Source organism: Callorhinus ursinus, unplaced genomic scaffold, assembly GCF_003265705.2.
Source record: "Callorhinus ursinus isolate GAN/ISIS: 27379988/994484 unplaced genomic scaffold, GSC_fseal_2.0 scaffold8, whole genome shotgun sequence".
In the NCBI taxonomy this organism is placed as follows: Eukaryota; Metazoa; Chordata; class Mammalia; order Carnivora; family Otariidae; genus Callorhinus; species Callorhinus ursinus.
Genome location: NW_027397070.1, coordinates 2,464,283 through 2,484,818, shown reverse-complemented (window position 1 = coordinate 2,484,818; position 20,536 = coordinate 2,464,283). Strand labels below are relative to the sequence as shown.

Sequence of the window (20,536 nt, the reverse complement as noted above, 5' to 3'; positions counted from 1 at the left end):
GTTCGGAATCGAGGCAAGCAAGACGTGTTTAATGAGGCCAGCTCCCTGGCAGTTCTGTCAGGGCTAACCGCAGTGGAATCGGGGCCCCAGCAGGATCAGGAGGCGCCCGTATGGCTTCTCTTGTTCCAGGCGGAGGATCTGTTCCGCTGCAAGCACTGGTCAAGGGACGAGGACAGGGCCAGTCGGTGGGGAGGCCCTGCGGTGGCCTCTGGCCTGGGTCCTTGCCCCCCACCCGTGCGCACACGTGCCCACACTCACCCAGGAGCAGGTAGAAGACCCGGGCGGCCATCCGGCGGGGGCTGACGGGGGACACCAGGCTGCCAAAGTCGGGCTCCCTGTTGGCCTGCAGCTCCTGGGCCACTGCCCTGTGGGGGTCGGGCGCGGTCAGCCGGAGCCCCAGCCTGCGCCCACCCCGCTGCCGCGGCCCTCGCCTGGCACCTGCACACAGCCTCCGGCGACAGCAGCTCGGGCTCCGGGGGCAGCTCCAGGGGCAGCTCCGGGACCTCGGGCACCGCGGGCAGCGCAGGGGGCTCCAGCTGCTCGGCCTCGGCCCAGGCCCTGGGAGGATGCAGGAGTCAGGGCGAGCGGAAGGGGGCGGCTGCCCTAGTGCACCCGGGCTGGCGGCTTACCACCGTTCTTCCGGGGGGACGAGGCTGACGCGGGACTTCTCTTCCTCGGCCGCCTCGAGAGAGAGCTCTGTTGGGGGGAGGGGAAGGGCCCGAGTGCACCTGCTTAGATAGGAGCGGTCGGGACCTTGAGGTTCCCCCCCCCCCCCCCCGCGGCCCCCCGCCCCGGTCAAACTGCATGCCACCACTGGGACCCAGGGAGGAGAACCGAAGAGATCCAGCTTCCTTATGTGAACTGCTTCCCCCTCTAGTAAAAACCAGCAGCAGTTAGGGTAGCCGGGCCCTGGGAGAGTGGCCACGGTGGGGGCCCTCTCCCTTCTCCAGGGGCCTACCTGCAGACAGCATGAGGGGCCCGCTGGGCTCCTGGGCCTCTCTTGGGACCTGGGGAAGGGAGAGTGAGAACTAAGGCCCCGAGCATCACAGAAGCACCTGGGGCAGGGTGACGCGGTCCCAGCCTGCCCTGGCCTGCGCTCGGGGACGGGACGTGGCCCCACAGGCTCAGGTGGGCAGCAGGCAGCCTGCCGGAGCTCAGGCAAAGCAGGCCAGCTCCCGAGGGAGGAGGAAGGGGGTGCAGTTACCTCGATATCGCTGAGAGTTTCCATTCTCCTTTCCTCCTCAGCTGCCACCTCCCTCTCAGCCTCCTCCTCAGGCTCCGGGGGTGGCCTTCGCCTGAGTGCTCCTGGGGGTGGCTGGGCACAGCGGGTCCACAGGGCCAGCAGTTCTGGGGGGAGCCAGCCAGCTGGGGAGGGAGGGGCGGCAGGGGTGGGGGTTGACGTGTGAGGAACACCAAGACGGAGGACTATGGGTTCAGAAGACCCCACACGCCAACTCCCACCACTCCTTACAGTGAGTTGGTATTCCGAATAGCTCCATGGGGCTCCTGGTGGTCCTTTCGGGAGGCTGCACCTTTGGCTGCAGGGGCGGGGGTGGGGGAGGCAGAAGCCCAGTTAAGAGGGAGGCACTCCTCCCTGCCCTTTCTCCTCCACTTCTTTGCAACACTTTGTTCCAAGGCCTCTGACCGTCCAACTCTCAGGTTCCTGCACCTGCCTGGCACCGCCCACTGCTACGTGGTGCCCAGCCATGTGCTATGTGGGGACACTAAAGGAACGTGGAGAGTTGTCTCTGTGCAAACCTGGAGCACGTGCACTCTGGGGATCGTTCCCGGTGCCTCCCCAGAGTTTAGAAGGCCCAGCATGCGCGGCCTCGGGCCCTCCCTGCCTCCCTCCGTGGCCCGCAGAGCCTGGGGCTGCACTCACACACTCCCAGCAGTGGGCTCTGGTTTGCAGTTGTTCCTGGAACTTCTCCCGGGAGATCTGAGTCTCCTTGTCCCAGAACACTAACTGGCGGCGGCGGCGGCGAGCAGGTGGACTCCGGGGAAAGGGGGGCACCGGGGGCCGCAGCCTCTGATTGGGGAGGGGAGGCGGGGGCGAGACTACCCATTACTCCTTTTCCTGTCACCTTGGTAGGCTGCAAAGCAGGCCCTGCATCCCCACTCCAGAGGCACCCCGGGAAAGAGCTTGGGCAGGGCCTCCAGGGGCAGCTCTGACCTCACGTGGTGGGGTGGGGGAGGGCCCATCCGGGGAGCGCAGGCTGGATAAAATGGAGGGTGGGCAGGGGGCACCTTCTACCAATTTGTGCCAAGGCCTGGGGAAGGCTAGCAGTGGCCCATGGCTGGGGGAAGCTGAAGACGGATGAGCAGCTCTGGGAGAGGAGGGCAAAGGGGAGGAGAAAGCTTGGCAGGGCCATGACTCACCTCTGGGCTGAGCGGGGCCGGCAGGCGCAGCTCCGGCGGGGGGGTCACCTCTGCAACAACACTCTAGGTCCCGGCTCTGCCACAGCCCGCCCCCCTTCGCCCTGGCAGCCACCCACGCAAGAAGCTAGAAGGCCTCCCTGCTGCAAGTTGGAATATGGGGCCCTTGACTGCAGTAGCTGTGCACCTGTGTGGCCCCAGGAAGGCCCCAGGCACGATGGGCACTCACCAGCAAGCAGGGCCTCGGGCTCCCAGCCTACTGGCTTCACCTCCTCGGGGGCCGGGACCGGAAGTGGCTCTGCGGCCTCTTCCACCCTGAGGGGAAAACGGGCAAGAGAAATGAGGCCACCCCTCGCAGCACTGGCTGCCTACCCGGCCCAGGGGGTCCTGCCCTTACGGTGCAAGAGCTGGTGGTGAGAGCGGGGGTACAGCTCTCTCCCTCTCCAGAGCCCGGGGCTCCTCCTTGGCCTCTGCAGAGAGAAGATCGGAGCTCAGAGTGCAGGAGAAAGGAGACGGGGGCACTGCCCAGGCGCAGCCTGCCCGTGCCAGGGCGCTGACCACCCGGCACCGGCTGAGGCTTGCCTCGCCGTTCCTCTAACAGGATAGCTTCGTCTTCCTCAGCAATCAGCAGGTCCAGGTCTCGGCGGCTGACCTCTGGGAGGTCCCGTTCACCCTGGCAAGAGAGGAGGAGTAAGGAGAGGGGACGCAATTCCAGTTCTGAAAAAGGCAAGGGGCTCTGGGAGGCCGGGTCGGAGAGGCAGGCGGCAGGAGGCCCGCGGGGCGTGCAGGCGCCAGGCGCAGGGAGTGCTGCAACGAGACAAGAAGGCAGGACTCTGGGCGCGGGAGCGCGAGGCGGGCTGGGCGGCCCGGGGCAGGACTCGGGCCTCAGGCTCTCCTGCGAGCGGACAGCTCACCTCGATGGGCAGCATGCGGATGGGCTCCGCCTCCTGGAGGGTGATGGCCTCTGGAGACAGCACAGTGACCGGGACCCTGTCTGGAGGGGCAGGAGAGTCACACCAGCCCCTCTGCTGCTTCCCAGCTTCCCACACCCACGCGGTGAGGCGAAAGCACGGACTCTGGAATCAAGTCAACCTGCATTCTGGTCAGGCCCCGGCCGGCCACAGGCAAGCTGACCCTGGCCAGGTTGCTTAACCACGACGGGCCTCACTTTCCTCCTCTGGAGAATGGGGATAAGAATTCTGATCTCACAGGACTCCTGTGAGGCAGAGAGGAGGTGACACAAATAAAGTGCCCCCTCACAAAGGGCCTGGCTCTTAAGAGAAGCTCAAAGATGGTCATTCCTTCAAGTTCTTGGGCCTTCCTAGGCCTCTTCCGGGGAAGAGGCTCTCTGCTCACCAGGCTTCTTAGGCTCCATGGGGACTTCAGGAGGCGCCTCCTCAAGCTCTCTCTCCGGGCTTACAGCCTCTAGGAGCTGTCGAACCTTTGGGGAGGATTGGGGACAAAAGGAAGGGTTCATCCTCAGCCCCTGTTTTCCCACTTCCACCACCTTATTCAGACAACAGACGAAAATACTCCTTCACACCGCGGCCTTGTGACACCAGCATGCGGTGAACTCACTCGCCATCTGCTCTCCCTTCCAGCCGTCCCTGCCCCCATTATCTAGACCTTGTCCATTTTTCTGTGCAGGAAGCACTGCACCCTTATGTCAAGTGTTGTGGGGGCCAGAAAAGATTCTTGATCTTAGGGAGCCTATGGTCTAACAGGAAGACCAGTGTGAACAGGACCCCAGCAAGAGGCAACATAAAGTGTGAAACAAGGCCCTAGCAACGTGCTCAGTTCCAGAGCAACATTTGCTTCTGGCCCAGGAGAGAGCCTCTCAGAAAGGAGTAACATTTGAGCCAGGTCTGCTAAGGGTATGTAGGACTTAACTAGTACAGAACGAGGGTGGCCATTACGGGGCATGGAGGGCTGTGTGCAGTGGGGGACCGGGGGGGTCTCTGAAAGAAGCAGCAGCACCGTCTAAAGCTGGGGACGTGTCAGGACGTGGATAGAGGAGGACGTGCGCAGAGAAACCTAAGGCTAAGGGATGACAAGGGCCTGGCTTAGAGCCATGGCAGTGGGAACTGTGTGGAGAGAAGTTGGGACAAGAGCTGCCTCGAGGTTGGCCTTGAACAGACAAGTGGAATGGCTCTGTCCGGAGGGGTCAACCATGACAGTTCCCCAGCACAGACTCCTGCAGGGGAGAGCCGTGACTGGCCCCCTTCCCTAGCTCCAGTGTCAGACCCGCACAGACACAGCATTCCCCTCCTGTGCTCTCAGCTCGTCAGCCAGAGGCTTCTGTGGGGAATGAGCCCTACCTGAGGAATACTGAAGGGGCTGGGAAGTGCGGGATCCACAGACATCATCCCAAAAAAGGGGTCTGGAGCATCTTCCAGGGTCTCCATCATGGCCAGGCGGTTAGGGAGCAGCAGGCTGGGTCTGAGACAGAGAATGTGGGCTGTCAAGTACCGAGGCAGAGGGCTGACGCCAAGCAGGGAGGATGCCCAGCGAAGGCTGAGTGGCCCAGGCCCAGGCCCAGGGTGGGCACTCACAGGTCAGTCTCCACCATATCAATGCGGATCTGCAGCTGGGCGCGGTGCAGGCGCTCCAGGATGTGCTGGATGTCCTCTGCGGGCAGGGCGGGCAGGGAGGGCAAGGTCCTGAGCATGCCTCCCCTCGCCGCGGCCCACGTGGCTCTGCCCCATCTCTGAGCCTTCCCCGCCTTACCTACGAGGTACTGGCATTGTTGCGAGTAGACCCGGATCACGCCGATCTGCAGCTGGGCTGACAGATAGAGGGAGAAGCGGGGCCGAGGCAGGCCAGGCATCGGGGGCTGAACTCGGACCAGCACATAATCGAGGATCTCCTCACTGGGCGGGGGGACAACGTGCCCTGATCACCACCGCGCCAAGGCCCAGCTCCACAGCCTGGCCCACCCCATCCAGCACCGCCCCCCCCACCCCGCCCCCTGCCCGCTCAGGTCCGGCCGCTCCACCCCTTCCCGGCCTTACCAGGTCTTCACCACGTTCACCTTCAGGTACTCCCGTTTCACCAACCGGCTGCCGCGGGTCGCTGCCAGCCTGGAGGGGGTGGGGGTGGGGGGCGTCAGGCTGGGGCCCCTGGGTGCCCCTCCCGGCGCGCACTGCCCGGCCCTTACCAGATGGTGGCGAAGCAGCCGGTGTGGCGCTGAAGCACGTTGGGATAGTAGAACATCGTCCCGCCGGGCTTTCACCCTCGTCCCCGTCGGGGCAAAGGGCTCGGAGAGGCGGCACCGGGGCTGGGGGCGGCCCCAGAACGCCAGGTAAAGGAACGGATAAACACTCAGGTGTGGGTAAACAATTAGGGCGAGAAGTAACCGGAGGCGCGGACTGCACACACAGCAGTTGGGTCGCCCCTCTCCGCCGCCCGGAGTGGGTTCCCACGCCGCGTGGCTGCTTCGAACTTACTGGGGCCTTCCGGGTCGGGTTCCAAGTTGGAGGGGCAGAGCTCTCCGAGGGCAGGCCCGGCCTGGGCTCCAGGTCAGGTCCCGCGGGGAGAGAGCGGGGGGGCGGGGGGAGGCTGGATGGGGTGGGCGGAGGGGTTGTCCTCCGCAGGGGCACCGGGCTCCCAAGGCCTTGCGCGCGGCTTGGGCACCTGCGGTCCCCGCGGCACCAGACCCCGCCGCAGGGGGCGCGCGCTCCGGGGCTGGGCGCCTCCCTCGTCATTAGATGGCGGCGGCACCCACAACAGCCAATGGGGAACAGGGCTGGGCTTGGGAGCGCTCCGTTCCGGGGCGCCAACTACCCCGCCTTGGGTCTCGGCAACAGGAGTCTCCCGAGGCAGGCAGCGAACCAATCAGAAGAAGCCCGCGTGCTGCGGGGGCCATTGTGAGGTGTCCTGACCAATGGGCTCTCGTTCTCGCCTCTGGTAACAAGGGTTCCTCGGTGGCACTTCTCTGCCGACCAATGAGCGAGGAGCCAGTCCCAGCCTCGCCCCCAGCAAGCTTGGCAACAAGGGCATTTCGACCACGAGAGAAGGTCGGGTCATGGCGGGGCCAACTACCCTGTCCGTTTCCCGGCGCCTGACCTGAGGTTAGACCTTGCCCTTTCCCCTGAAACCCACCAAGTACCAAAGATTGGTCTGCCTCGGTGCCCCGCCTTGGGCCCGTCGTCAGCTGGGCAGGTGGAGACCGTGTGAGGTGGCCTGGGGGCCACCGCAGATGGATGAGGAAGAAGTCAGATCTCACAGGAAACATGCTCAGTCATTTCCTCAACTTGAACAACTTAGGCTGTGGGCTGTTTTCCAGTTGTGAATGTTCTCCCAGCTGAAAGAGACCTCAGCTTTGTGGGATGCAAGGCATACTTGTCCGCATACAAAAGCCATTTGGCCCAAACAATTCTTTGTCCCCAAGCCTTCTGCCTTGGTACAGCCCCACATTTGGCCTAGAATGCCCTTCCCAGCCTTGACCCCAGGGCATGCTTCTGCCCCTTTAACACAGCTCTTACTGCAACTGAGCTGACCCTATTTTATTTTATTCCTTCAGTCTACTAGCTCTTAAGATCTCTTTTTTTTTTCTTTTTCAACTAGTTCCTGGAAACTAGCACACTAAACATTTCTCAAATGAATATGCAATGATGCCAGATTTACCACCACAGTCAAGGCTGACAGAGATTCCAAACCTAGTCCTTGTGAGCTTTACAGGGGTGGCTTTTACGGATGAGAAAACAGAGAGGCCCATGGGACAGTTTTTCCCAGACCACAAAGCTCCCTAATGACAGCCTGGTTGGGAACTCTGCTCTCTCTCTCTTTTTTTTTTTTTTTTTAAGATTTTATTTTATTTATTCATAAGAGACAGAGAGAGAGAGAGAGAGGCAGAGGAAGAAGCAGGTTCCCCGCTGAGCAGAGAGCCCAATGCGGGACTCGATCTCAGGAACCCCGGGATCATGACCTGAGCGGAAGGCAGACACTCAATCATCTGAGCCACCCAGGCGCCCAGAACTCTGCTCTCTTGAATTCTAGTGTTTCTAGTACCTATTCCACTGTGCTTGGCTAAATGAGTTTCTACATAATACAAACTGTTTCAATCACTGTACATATGTTGTCACTGTTTATAAGTTCATATTGGGGCACAAAGATCATAAAGTGGGGGCATATACCATTAAGGTACTTAGAACCTAGGGTAGGAGATAATAATTTGTTCATTCATCCCTCTGTTCAACAAGTATTTATGACATGCCTGCTATGTGCCATGCACTCCTCTAGGCACTGGAGATGGAGCAATGAACAAAACAAGTCCCTGTTCTCATGGAGTAGGGAAGGAGAGACGATAAGTAAGTAGACAAATAGAAATATGTAGGGCGCCTGGGTGGCTCAGTCATTAAGCGGCTGCCTTCGGCTCAGGTCATGATCCCAGAGTCCTGGGATCGAGCCCCGCATCGGGCTCCCTGCTCGGCGGGGAGCCTGCTTCTCCCTCTCCCACTCCCCCTGCTTGTGTTCCCTCTCTCGCTGTCTCTCTCTCTGTCAAATAAATAAATAAAATCTTCAAAAAAAAAATGTTAAGCGGTGATCAGTGCTAGGAGAACAATGAGGCAGCATAGGAGAATGGAGAGTAGTGAGGGCTGCTATCTAGGTACGGTACTCAGGGAAGTCTTCTCTGAAGAGAGGAGGCAAAACGCACCTACCTGAAGGAAGAATATTTTACAAAAAAGAACCAGCAAGTACAAAGGTCCTGAGGCAGAAATGTGGTGGGTTCAAGGAGCCTGGAGCAAGAATGGTAAGGGGTGAGGTTAGAGAGGAGGATAAGAGCCACATCACAAAGACTGTGGAGGTCACTGTAAGGATTTGGGCTTTTACTCTGCATGAGTCAAGAGCCCAACGGAGGGTTTTGAGCAGAGGAATGACATAGTAAGATTTATGTGTTAAGAGGATCTTTACTGTGTTCAGAATAGATAGAAGGTGGACAATAGTGGAGGTAGAAAAGATGTAGAAGGAAGCAGAAACAGATGTGAGAGATGACAGTAGGTTGTTCCAAAGTGTTAGTGGTGGAAGCAGAGAAAACTGGTCAGATTCTGGATAGATTCTGAAGGAATAATGATGGGATCTACTGATCGATGGGATATGGGATATGACAGAAAATGGAAGCAGACACTATATAATCATAAATGGAACAATCCACAAGAAGATAAAACAATTGTAAATATTTATGCACCCAACATGGGAGCACCCAAATACATAAAGCAGTTAATAACAAACATGAAGGAAGTAATAAATAGTAATACAATAATAGTAGGGGACTTTAACCCTCATATCAATGGACAGATCATCTAAACAGAAAGTCAGTAAGGAGACAGTGGCTTTGAATGACACATTGGACCAGATGGATTTAACAGATATATTCAGAATATGCCATCCTGAAACAGCAGAATACACATTCTTTCCAAGTGCACATGGAACATTCTCCAAAATAGATTACATATTAGGCCACAAAACAAGTCTCAACAAATTCAAAAGCATCGAAGCATCTTTTCTAACCACAACACTATGAAATGAGAAATCAACCATAAGAAAAAATCTGGAAAGATCACAAATATATGGAGATTAAATAACATGCTACTAATCGACGAATGGGTCAACCAAGAAATCAAAAAGGATATCAAAAAATACACGCAGACACATGAAAATTAAAACACAATGGTCCAGGGCGCCTGCGTGGCTCAGCTGGTTAAGCGACTGCCTTTGGCTCAGGTCATGATCCTGGAGTCCCAGGATCCGAGTCCCACATCGGGCTCCCTGCTCAGCAGGGAGTCTGCTTCTCCCTCTGACCCTACCCCCTCTTGGACTCTCTCTCTCTCACTCTCTCTCTCAAATAAATAAAATCTTAAAAAAAAACACACACACACAAAACCCACAATAGTCCAGGGACGCCTGGGTGGCTCAGTCGGTTAAGCGTCTGCCTTCGGCTCAGGTCGTGATCCCAGGGTCCTGAGATCGAGTCCCGAATTGGGCTCCTTGCTCAGTGGGAAGCCTGCTTCGCCCTCTGCCTCCCTCTCCCTCTGCTTGCCACTCCCCCTGCTTATGCTTGCTCTTTCTCTCACAAACAGATAAATAAAATATTAAAAAAAAAAAAAAACAAAGAAACCCACAAAAGTCTAAAATTGTTGGGATGCAGCAAAAGCTGTTCTAAGAGGGAGACCGATAGCAATACAGGCCTACTTCAAGAAGCAAGAAAAATCTCAAATAAACCTTACACCTAAAGCTAGAGCTAGAAAAAGAACAAAACCCAAAACTAATAGAAGGAAAGGAGAAAGGAAATAAAGATTAGAGCAGAAATAAATGAAATAGAAAATAAAATTAAATTTTAAAAAAAAGGATAGATCATGGGCGCCTGGGTGGCTCAGTTGGTTAAGCGACTGCCTTCAGCTCAGGTCATGATCCTGGAGTCCCGGGATCGAGTCCCACATCGGGCTCCCTGCTCAGCAGGGAGTCTGCTTCTCCCTCTGACCCTCTTTCCTCTCGTGCTCTCTATCTCTCATTCTCTCTCTCTCAAATAAATAAATAAATAAAATCTTTAAAAAATAAATAAATAACAATAAAAAATAAAAAAAGGATAGATCAATGAAACTAGGAGCTGGTTCTTTGAAAAGATCAACAAAATTGATAAATCTTTAGCTAGACTCATAAGAAAAAAAAGGAATCAAGTAAGATCAGAAATGAAAGAGGAGAAATAACACCACAGAAATACAAAAGATTATCAAAGAATATTATGGAGAATTATATGCCAACAAACTGGACAACCTAGAAGAAATGGGTAAATTCCTGGAAACATAACTGAATCAGAGAGAAATAGAAAATCTGAACACACTGATTAGCAGCAACGGAATTGAATCCGTGATCAAAAAACTCCCAAAAAAAGTCCAGGAGTGGATGGCTTCACAGGGGAATTCTACCAAACATTTAAAAAGGAGTTAGGGGTGCCTGGGTGGCTCAGTCATTAAGCGGCTGCCTTCGGCTCAGGTCATGATCCCAGGGTCCTGGGATCGAGCCCCGCATCAGGCTCCCTGCTCCGTGGGAAGCCTGCTTCTCCCTCTCCCACACCCCCTGCTTGTGTTTCCCCTCTCGTCTTTTTTTTTTTTTTAAGATTTTATTTATTTATTTGAGAGAGAGAGAGAGAGAGCACATGAGAGGAGGAGGGTCAGAAAGAGAAGCAGACTCCCTGCTGAGCAGGGAGCCTGATGCGGGACTCGATCCCGGACTTCAGGATCATGACCTGAGCCGAAGGCAGTTGCCCAACCAACTGAGCCACCCAGGCGCCCTCGCTGTGTCTTTCTCTATCAAATAAATAAATAAAATCTTAAAAAAAAAAAGAGTTAATATCTATTCTTTTCAAACTATTCCAAAAAAAAGGGGTGCCTGGGTGGCTCAGTTGGTTAAGCATCTGCCTTTGGATCAGGTCATGATCCCAGAGTCCTGGGATGGAGCCCCATGTTGGGCTCCCTGCATAGTGGGGAGCCTGCTTCTCCCTCTCCCACTCCCCCTGCTTGTTCTCTCTGTCAAATAAGTAAATAAAATCTTAAAAAAAAAAAATAGAAGAGGAAGGAATGCTTCCAAATTCATTGTATGAGGCCAGCACTGCCCTGATACCAAAACCAGACAAAGACACCACAAAAAAAGAAAACTATAGGCCAGTAGTTCTGATAAACAGAGATGCAAAAGTCTTCAACAAAATATTAGCAAACCGAATCCAACAATACACTAAAAAAATCATTCATCACGTTCAAGTGGGATTTACTCCTGGGTTGCAAGGGTGGTTCAATATTTGCAAATCAATCACGATATGTCATATCAATAAGAGAAAGGATAAAAAACATACGATCGTTTCAATAAATGCAGAAAAAAAATTTGACAAAGTACAACATTCATTCATGATAAAAACCCGCAACAACGTAGGTTTAGAGGGAACATACCTCAACATTATAAAGGCCATATATGAAAAACCCACAGCTAACAGCATTCTCAATGGGGAAAAACTGAAAGCTTTTTCCCTAAGGTCAGGAACAAGGTAAGGATGTCCACTCTCACCACTTTTATTCAACATAGTACTAGAAGTATTAGCCACAGCAATCAGACAAGAAAATGGAATAAAAGGCATCCAAACTGGTAAGGAAGAAGTAAAAGTTTCACTATTTGCAAATGACACGATACTATATATAGAAAACCCTAAAAACTCCACCAAGAAACTACTAGAACTGGGCGCCTGGGTGGCTCAGTTGGTTAAGCGACTGCCTTCGGCTCAGGTCATGATCCTGGGGTCCCGGGATCGAGTCCCGCATCGGGCTCCCTGCTCAGTGGGGAGTCTGCTTCTCCCTCTGACCCTCTTCCCTCTCGTGCTCTCTCTCATTCTCTCTCTCTCTCTCTCAAATAAATAAATAAAATCTTTAAAAAAAAAAAAAAGAAACTACTAGAACTGATCAATGAATTCAATAAGGTCACAGGATACAAAATTAATGTACAGAAATCCGTTGCATTTCTATACACTAATAATGAAGCAGCAGAAAGAGAAATTAAGAAAACAATCCCATTTACAATTGTACCCAAAATAATAAAATACCTAAGAATAAACCTAATCAAAGAGGTAAAAGATCTGTGCTCTAAAAACTATAAAACACTGATGAAAGAAATTGAATATGACACAAAGAAATGGAAAGACATTCCATGCTCATGAACTGGATGAACAAATATTGTTAAAACTTCTATACTACCCAAAGCAATCTGCAGATTTAATGCAATCCCTATCAAAATAGTAACAGTATTTTTCAAAGAACTAGAACAAACAATCCTAAAATTTGTATGCAACCACAAAAAAACCTTGAATAGCCAAAGCAATTCTGAGAAAGAAAAGCAAAGCTGGAGGCATTGTAATTCCAGACTTCAAGTCATAGCTGTAGTAATCAAAACTGTATAGTACTGGCATAAAAAGAGACACATAGAGGGGTGCCTGGGTGGTGTGTCAGTTGAGCGTCTGACTCTTGGTTTTGGCTCAGGTCATGATCTCAGGGTCCTGGGATTAAGCCCCGCATCCGGCTCTGTGCTCAGTGCAGGGTCTGCTTGAGAGTCTCTCTCCCTCTCCCTCTGCCCCTCCCACTCGTGCTCACGCTCCCTCTAAAATGAATAAATAAATATTTACAAAATAAACACTGATCAATGGAACAGAACAGAGAGCCGAGAATTAAACGCACAACTATATGGTCAATGAATCTTCAATAAAGGCTGCAAGAATTGTGCAATGGGAAAGAGACAGTCTCTTCAACAAATGGTGGTGGGAAAACTGGACAGCAACATGCAAAAGAATGCATCTGGACCACTTTCTTACACCATACATAAAAATAAACTGAATGCAGATTAAGGACCTAAAAGTGAGACTTAAAACCATAAAAATCAGGGTGCCTGGGTGGCTCAGTTGTTAGGCGTCTGCCTTCGGCTTGGGTCATGTTCCCGTGGTATTGGAATTGAGCCCCACATCGGGCTCCCTGCTTAGCGGGAAGCCTGCTTCTCCCTCTACCACTCCCTGTGCTTGTGTTCCCTCTCTTGCTGTGTCTCTCTCTGTCAAATCAATAAATAAAATCTTTTAAAAAAAAACAAAAATCTTAGAAGAGAGCACAGGTGGTAATTTCTCTAATATCAGCTGTACCATTTTTCTAGATATGTCTCCTGAGGCAAGGGAAACAAACGCAAAAATAAGCTATTGGGACTACCTCAAAATAAAAAGCTTCTGCACAGTGAAGGAGACCATCAACAAAACTAAAAGGCAACCTTCTGAATGGGAGAAGATATTTGCAAATGATAAATCTCATAAAGGGTTAGTATTCAAAAAATATAAAGAACTTATACAACTCAACACCAAAAAAACAAATAGTCCAATTAAAAAATTGACAGAAGACATGAACAGACATTTCTCCGAAGAAAGCATAAAGACGGCAGCCAACAGACACATGAAGAGATGCTCAACATCACTCATCCTCAGGGAAATGCAAATCAAAACCACAATGAGTTATCACCTCACACCTCTCAGAATGGCTAAAATCAAAAATACAAGAAACAACAGGTACCAGAGAGGATGTGGAGAAAAAGGAACCCTGTGCACTGTGGGTGGGAATGCAAACTGGTGCAGCCACTGTGGACAACAGTATGGTAGTTCCTTAATAAATTAAAAATAAAACTGGGGCACCTGGGTGGCTCAGTCAAGTGTCTGCCTTCGGCTCAGGTCATGATTCCAGGGTCCTGGGATCGAGTCCCGCATCGGGCTCCCTGCTCAGTGGGGAGTCTGCTTCTCCCTCTACCCCTCCCCCCTGCTTGTGTTCCCTCTCTCTCTCAAACAAAATCTTTAAAAAAATAATAAAAATAAAAATAGAACTACTATATGATTCAGTAATTCTACTACGTGGTATTTATCCAAAGAATATGAAAGCACTAAATCAAAAGGATACATGCACCCCTATGTTTATAGCAGCATTATCTACAATAGCCAAACTATGGATAGGTATCCATCGATAAATAAATGGATAAAGAATTGTACGCGTGTTAACTATACTGTATGTTAACTATACTGTATGTTAACTATCCTGGAATTAAAATTAAAAAGAAAGGAAAAGAAAGAAGATGGAAGTCAAGGAGGAAGCAAGTGCGAACAAGGGCCAGGAGGGATTTTAGCAAATCAAGGGCACAACAGAGTTCATGTGCCCGTGCACTCAGTACCTGCTTTCTTCCCTGATAATGCAGATGCCTGTTTGGGCTCTTGGCTGCTCAGGAGGATGATGGGGCAAGACTGAAGAGAAGGAAGGTCCAAGGAGGCAGAAAGGCTCGAAGGCAGCACTGAAGTTTGTCGAATGCGACAGTAAGAAGATCCTTGAGGATCTAGGTGTGTTGGTTTTGATCACGTAGATGAACCAGGGGAGGCTTATAAGAGCGACGTGACGGGGAAGAGCTTGGTCTGGGAGGCCCCTCTCCTCCAAGCTGGCGTCCCCTGCAGGAAGGGGGAAGCTGGAGGCTGCGGCATCAGCTAAGTGGTGACTTAGGTCTGAACTGGTCCGCCGGACGTGAGTGGAGAAGTAAAATGACAAGTGGCCTGTGAAGGGAGAACTTTCAGTTTGGTGGCAAAATAAACACAGGGGGTAAGGGAGAGGAGTGTCATCTGATTTGGAGCCCTCAAATCTCAGCCAACAGTGTTGGTGACATGGTGGTCTATGCCAGATGGTCTTTTGTGAGGCTTAAGTAGAGCGAGGAAATCAGGCTGGGAGTCCCCTTCTGTTGGGGTGGCAGTGCCCCATGTGCTGGGAGAAGAGGCACCAGGGCCTGGCCTCCCTCAGCATAGGAGGCTCAGCAGCTCTTCCCTCTGGCCCCCCCCGCTCCCTTCCCAGGCCCCAGTGCCTCTAGCCCATAGTTTGAGGGCAACTTCAAGTTCTCCTGTTCATTTAGACCCCCAGCCCAGAGTCCAACCCTAAGACTGTTGTAAGGCCCGAATCAGAGGCCTCTAGCCAAGAACAGCGGAGCCCAGATTTTTCCAGGTGAAGTTGGTGGCAACAGCAGCTGTGGGTTGTGCTCTTCTTGGTGGCTAACCTCGATCCTCTCCCCAGGCCCAGAACCCACAGAGCCCAGACAGCTTCCTAGCCAGAACCTGCAGGTGGAGGAGAGGAAAGGGGCCCAGAGAGGTCAGCAGGAAGAAAACCCAAGTACTTCACTCTCAAATTACATCTTTAGCACTTCCCTGTGACCCCTGCTACCTTTTCAACCCAACAAAGCAGATACTGACTCCTCTTTCAATAAAGTTTTATTTTTAAATCCCTAGTGAACATCTAAGAAGAAAATATAAAGTGCTTGGCTTTAGGGGTGGGGGAAGAGGAAAGATCCCCTGAGTTCACACCATTTGGACTTTCCCAGGTCAGTTCCTCAGAGATGAAAGAAGGCATATCTCAAAAAACAAACAAACAAAAAAAGGTGGTGGGTGGATAAAAATCACCCTTGAGTTCTCTGCCAGCCAGGTACATCGGCAGTTCAAGGACGTAACCATCAGAGACAACCACTGAGAATTATCACCGAGGGAAGCAGGTCAACAGTGTGGAGAATGAGTCTCTTTCAAAGGAGATAGGAGGAAAGGAGAGGAGAGGAGGAAGATGGGTCCCCCAGGCTCTGCAGCAGGGACAGAGTGGCTGCCTGCTCCTCTGGAGTCTCCTCCAATAAATGTCGGGCAAAGGCCTGCTCCATCTGTGCCAGAAAAGGTGGGGAAGAGATGATCAGGAGCACAGCTGGGGCAGACACCACCCCCTAGGAGTTCCTTTCCCCCCGGAGGCCCCTTCTCCTCCTGGAACCCACGCCCACCCCCACCCCACCCACACAGGGAGGCTGATCTTCCCCCACCCTGAACTCACCTGCACTGTGATAAGACTCTTTGGGGTATGGTTGGGGCCGGGGCTCTCCTCCCAGAAATTCAGTGTCACCTGGAACTTGGGTGGGGGACCCAGGCCCTGGAAGTACCTGGCCAAGTCTGATGAAAGAGAAAGGGTCAAGGGTTGGAAGAAAGAAAAGAGAAGAGAGAGGTCACAGGGAGGGTGGGAACAGAGAGGGGCCCATCCTGGACAAAGAGGGGTGACTGTGGGGCCAACTGGAGACCAGAGCCAGAACAGGAGCTGAGGGTCACGAGGCTGTTGCCTCACGTCAGGAGAAATGCCAGTAACTCTGCTGCTTCTCACCCGTGTGCCAGTAGGAAAGGGTGCCCCTTCTCTGAGTAAGAAGTGTTTTAAGGTAACTGATTTTTATACAACCTGCAAAGCTCTCTGCTGGAAGAGACTGGAGTCCTCATGGCAGCAGCCTGGGCTGCTAACACAGAGGTGCCCCCCACCCCCTGTTGCCTGCTCGTACCCTCCCTACCAAGGGCACCCATGGCCCCGGCACGTTCCTACCCTGCGTCCCCTATACTCCTGGCCCCAAACTCCTAAGGTCAGATTTAGAGGTGAATGGAGGCAGGAAGCGGAATTGGAGGAGTGGACGGGAGAAGGGCAATCAGGGGAGCTGCCTGGTGTGGGTAATGTGCACCAGCAATCCCAAATACGTGGATGGCGTGCGTGTAAGTGTAGATGCTGGGGAGGCCCCGGGGGCGCACCTTCCCATTACCGTCTGCTGCCACATGGGGGCAGTCCCTGAGATGGGACTCGTGTGCTGAGCTCCACCTGAGCCTCATCTTCTGAGGCCTGGGCCGGGGAAGGGCGGCTGCCAGGCAGCTGTGGGGCTGAGCACAGGGCCCCACAGGCTGTGCACTGAGCACATGAGCTGTAAGGAAGGATCTACTGGAGGGAACAGGGTGGTGGCAGAGCCTAGCAGGTCCCGGGGTGACTAAGAGGTGGGGGCGTGGGGTCCGCTCAGCTGGAACAGCCTCACCTCTGCAGAAGTAGTTGGTTCTGAAGAGCTCCACGCACTCATTGCTGGGCAGCAGATGCGGGCCTGGACCGGGTGGTGCCTGGGGCGCGTTCCAGGAGACGGGGATGGGGCAGAGGCGCTGCACGAAGAGGCCCCGGGAGTTGCTGGCTACCAGGACGCCCCTCTCGATCTGGCTTAGCAGGCGTTGGGTGGGCTCTCGTGGGTCAGGCTTGGGAAAGACCACCTGCTCCATGCCGCACTGGGAGCCTGAGGGCTCGGCCACGAGGCGGCAGTCCAGGCTCTGCACCTGCGCTTCACCCACCACGCGCCCGCCGTAGATGAAGGTGAGCAGCAGCGAGTAGTCTGCGGACAGAGAACCACCAGCTGCACCTGGACTTCACCTGACGGGTCCGCCTGGTCAGCGCCAGGGCCTGAGGAAATGAGGAGGGGCTCCTTGCAAATCCCACATCCTCATTTTGCTGGTGAGAAACAGGAGGTCCAAGAGGGAAACCAAGCGAGGGCGGGGGCAGCGGCTTCACCTCCTGAGGTTAGAGAAGGCACCTCCCTCCTCATCCGCCCTCTGGCCACCCTCACCAGCCAACGGGCTTCCTGCCAGACTTTCCCATCACTCAGGAGAGGAGCTGATACACAAATGCCCCCCGAGGCCTCAGTGCTTATTGCCCAGGGTCTTACAGTTTATAAGAAGGTCCCAGAGACGGGTCTCTGCTTGACCCACAGGAATTAATGTCTCAAAGTGGATTTCCAAGGAATAGAGCGCATAGGGGGTATTTTTGAGAATTGAGCTGTTTGGAGTCTGGGAGTCTGGAGTCTGGCCAGGTGTACTGCCGAGAAACCGGTGCCTCTGCCTGGGTAAGGTGGGCCCAGTTTGCTGCAAGCCCTGACAGATCCGATAACGTGTGCATGACGACAGGGAGACAAGCTAGGGGGACAGGGAGCAGGGTGAGTCAGAAATGCCACACACCTGAGTCTGGAGGGGGCAGAAACTCCAGTGACACCTGATCTCCTTGGAAAGGGGCTTCAGTTGTGTCTGTACCTACAGGGGAAGCAGAGGCGTACAGTTCAGAATGGGAATGGGGAATCCAAGGGCCAGAGGCTGTGGCATGGGGGTAACGAACAGAGGCAGGGCAGGTGGTACCTTCCTGAGGCTCGGGGCTGCTGCTGCTGCCGCTGCTGCTCCCAAAGTTCGAATGGCCTGCTCCCCCATTGGCCCCCACCTCCTCCTGCAGACACAGTGACTATCGTTGGCCCATCTCTCCCCTAGTGACTGTCCTGCCCTTGGGCCCCCCACCCCCAGTCCCTGCCCAGCTCTCACATTTCTGAGGGGATTCTTAACCAAGGAGGGGCTGAGCTTGCCACTCTTTGTGGTACCCTCCTCCTCCTCCTTCTCAGAGGACACAGAACTGTGGTGTCGCTTTGATGGTGATTTCTGGGTCCCCGGCTGGGCTGTGGAATATTGTGGAGGGGGAGAAAGGTCAGAGCCTCAACTGGGGACAGAGGGTAGGACAGGGGGCAGTGAAAGGACGGGCGGGACCAGGCAGGGGAACCTGGGCAGCAGCTCCCCAAGGACAGGGACAGGGACAGGGCAGAACTCTGAATGAGGAACCTGGGGAGAGGCCCAGCAGCCACCCAGAAGGCTCTCATCTCCATCCTCCCCCCGTCCCCAGTGTGCCGCGTCTAGGAGGGGCTGGGCAAGGGGACACCCACCGGGGAGGGTTCCTGACGGCGGCAGCAGCCGATACACCTTGTAGGGCTCAGCTCCATCCCTATGGGCATTCTCAGGAACCTCCTCAAATTCGGGACTCTTGTTGAAGGCACAGCGCAGACGAGTCTTCCAGATAGCCGGGCCTTCCGTGTCCCCTTCCTTGAACTTCCCCTTAAATATCGCCCAGGCCTTCAAAACACAGGCAGTAAAGCAGAGGCAGCATGTCACACACCCCGGCCAGCTTCGGCGGCCCACCACCTGAGCGCGAGCACAGAAGGCCCAGCGCTCGGGTTTATGCTCTGCTACCGCTGCCTCGAAATCCTTTACAGTTTTTGCACTTTCACTTTGTATCGGGCTGTGTCCAAAATACAGCTGGTTCTACCCTCCCATCCCCCCTTTCTCTGAAACCCAGGTCGACACAACCCCTGGAGGGTGAGAGCTTCAGTGTCTATGCCACCCTTCCCTCGGAGGGGCTGCTTTCCCGGCTCTTTCACCTTGAAGAAGGCGGCATCCTGGTCCTCCCGGAAGTCCTGCTTGCCCGCGTGCTTCCAGGGGATCCGGAACATGGTCTTGGCTGCATCGTCCCAGCACACCCCAGGGAACTGCCCGCTCTCCACTTGCTCCACCACCCAGTTCCGCAGCTTTCGGGTGCAGCGTGCCCTGCCTGATGCCATCCTGGGGACAAGAGTCGCAGGTAGCATCAGTGAAATTGACACCGTGGGAGGGAACATCTGCCCCCTGGGTTTGGATCCCGGCAAGGGCCCCCACTGATCCCATCCATCTTTTGCCTGTAGACATTTCTCAAAATTCTGGGGCCAAATTGTGTCGCTTCTCCCTTTATTAGCAATGACAAAGAAATACATCCCTTTTAACATCCCAAGCTGTGACATCTGGAAGAAGACCTTAGACCTTGGTCTTAGTTTTAAGACTTTTCAGGAATCTGCTGTCTAGCAGAGAACTCCCTTGGTGTGGCTCGTGGGGAGAGGCCCGGTCTCCACCCCAAGCATTTGCAGAGGTAGTATCAGCTTCTGAGATGCCCCATAGGTCCCTCACCCACCACCCCCATAATCTAGGTTCGACCCCACCAACCCTTCCCCTCTGCTTGCCTCCGGGGTAGGTGGGGCAGGGCTGCAGCGGAAGTGGGCAGGGCCAGAAGGCAAGAAAACAAACAGGGGCAGCTGGGGCCGGGGCTGAGACTTCCAACAACCTATCAGCAGGGACTCCTGTCCTTTGCCTCTAGGGCTGGGGACTCTGGGCCCTGGTCAGTCTCTCACTCAGGCCAAACCACCCCGTCCTGGCTCACAGGCCACCTGTATATTCCTGTTCCGCGGAGGGGCCCCGGAAGCCCCCGCCTCCGATCCGGCCGGGCCTTCCAGCTCTAGACCCAGGCTGACGTCCTCTCTCGGCGGGTCTTACCTGCGCGGCTCGCTGGCTGTCCCAGGATGCAGCTGCCCTCGGTTCAGGAGCCGTCCAGGCAGCTTCCTGATCTCTCCACCCCTTCCTACAGTCCCCACCCTAAGTTTCAGTTCTCCTCCAGGCCGGGCCTCTTCTCAGAAATCACGTGGTCCGAGCTGCAGGGCAACCGCGCGCCACCAGAGGGCAGCAGCAGCATCTGAGGACCTGGCTGTTGGAATCCCACGTTCGCACACAGGAGGGCTTCTCCCCGCTCAGGCTCATTTCCAACACCTTCCCCCCCAACCCCCTTAGCTACTCCCTGATCTCTGTGACACTGCTGCTTCCCAGGGAGGCCAGGGTCCTGGAGTCTGGCCTGAGTCCTCTGGCAGGCCTTATAGCACCCGTGCATCTGTGTTTTCCCCCTCGTGCCTGCCTGGTGCCTAGTAGGTGACCTCAAATATCAGCCGAATGAAGGAACAAAGGAGGCAGGGGAGGAGAAAGCCCAGGCCAGGTGGCTGGCGGGGGAGGGGCTCCTTGGCCATCCATGGTGTCAATTCCTTCCTGGCCCTGAGTCCAAGGAGGGTCAGGCGGTGGGCTGCAGGCGACCCTTTCAGCAAAGCTCTCAGTTCACCCCCCTCTCTCCCTGGTGCCCCAGAT

General features: G+C 54.3%; 2 protein-coding genes and 1 long non-coding RNA gene across 4 annotated transcripts; 1 reads left to right on the top strand and 2 right to left on the bottom strand.

Moving 5' to 3' along the window:
* Positions 1-8: 8 nt before the first annotated feature.
* Positions 9-10,466, bottom strand: REC8 (REC8 meiotic recombination protein). The gene is made up of 19 exons (XM_025870266.2): positions 5,534-10,466; positions 5,388-5,456; positions 5,104-5,246; positions 4,929-5,004; positions 4,695-4,815; positions 3,733-3,817; positions 3,291-3,370; positions 2,959-3,049; positions 2,774-2,846; positions 2,606-2,691; positions 2,380-2,429; positions 1,883-2,029; positions 1,472-1,538; positions 1,205-1,365; positions 959-1,007; positions 630-696; positions 439-558; positions 259-365; positions 9-155 (listed from the first exon to the last, which is right to left on the bottom strand). The coding sequence occupies exons 1-19, from the start codon at positions 5,587-5,589 to the stop codon at positions 64-66; spliced, it is 1,740 nt and encodes a 579-aa protein (XP_025726051.1). The 5' UTR covers positions 5,590-10,466; the 3' UTR covers positions 9-63.
* Positions 6,314-19,033, top strand: LOC141373232 (uncharacterized). 2 transcript variants are annotated; one of them, XR_012378946.1, is made up of 3 exons: positions 6,314-6,446; positions 14,131-14,269; positions 18,897-19,033. It is a non-coding gene; the product is annotated as an uncharacterized lncRNA (long non-coding RNA). The 2 variants fall into 2 exon arrangements; XR_012378947.1 differs by lacking the exon at positions 18,897-19,033 and adding an exon at positions 14,985-15,082.
* Positions 15,161-20,031, bottom strand: IRF9 (interferon regulatory factor 9). Its single transcript, XM_025870269.2, has 9 exons — positions 19,901-20,031; positions 18,979-19,159; positions 18,487-18,673; positions 18,095-18,225; positions 17,918-18,002; positions 17,744-17,815; positions 16,783-17,124; positions 15,777-15,892; positions 15,161-15,612 (listed from the first exon to the last, which is right to left on the bottom strand). Exons 2-9 carry the CDS (start codon positions 19,156-19,158, stop codon positions 15,484-15,486), a joined length of 1,242 nt encoding a protein of 413 aa, XP_025726054.2. The 5' UTR covers position 19,159; positions 19,901-20,031; the 3' UTR covers positions 15,161-15,483.
* Positions 20,032-20,536: the final 505 nt, after the last annotated feature.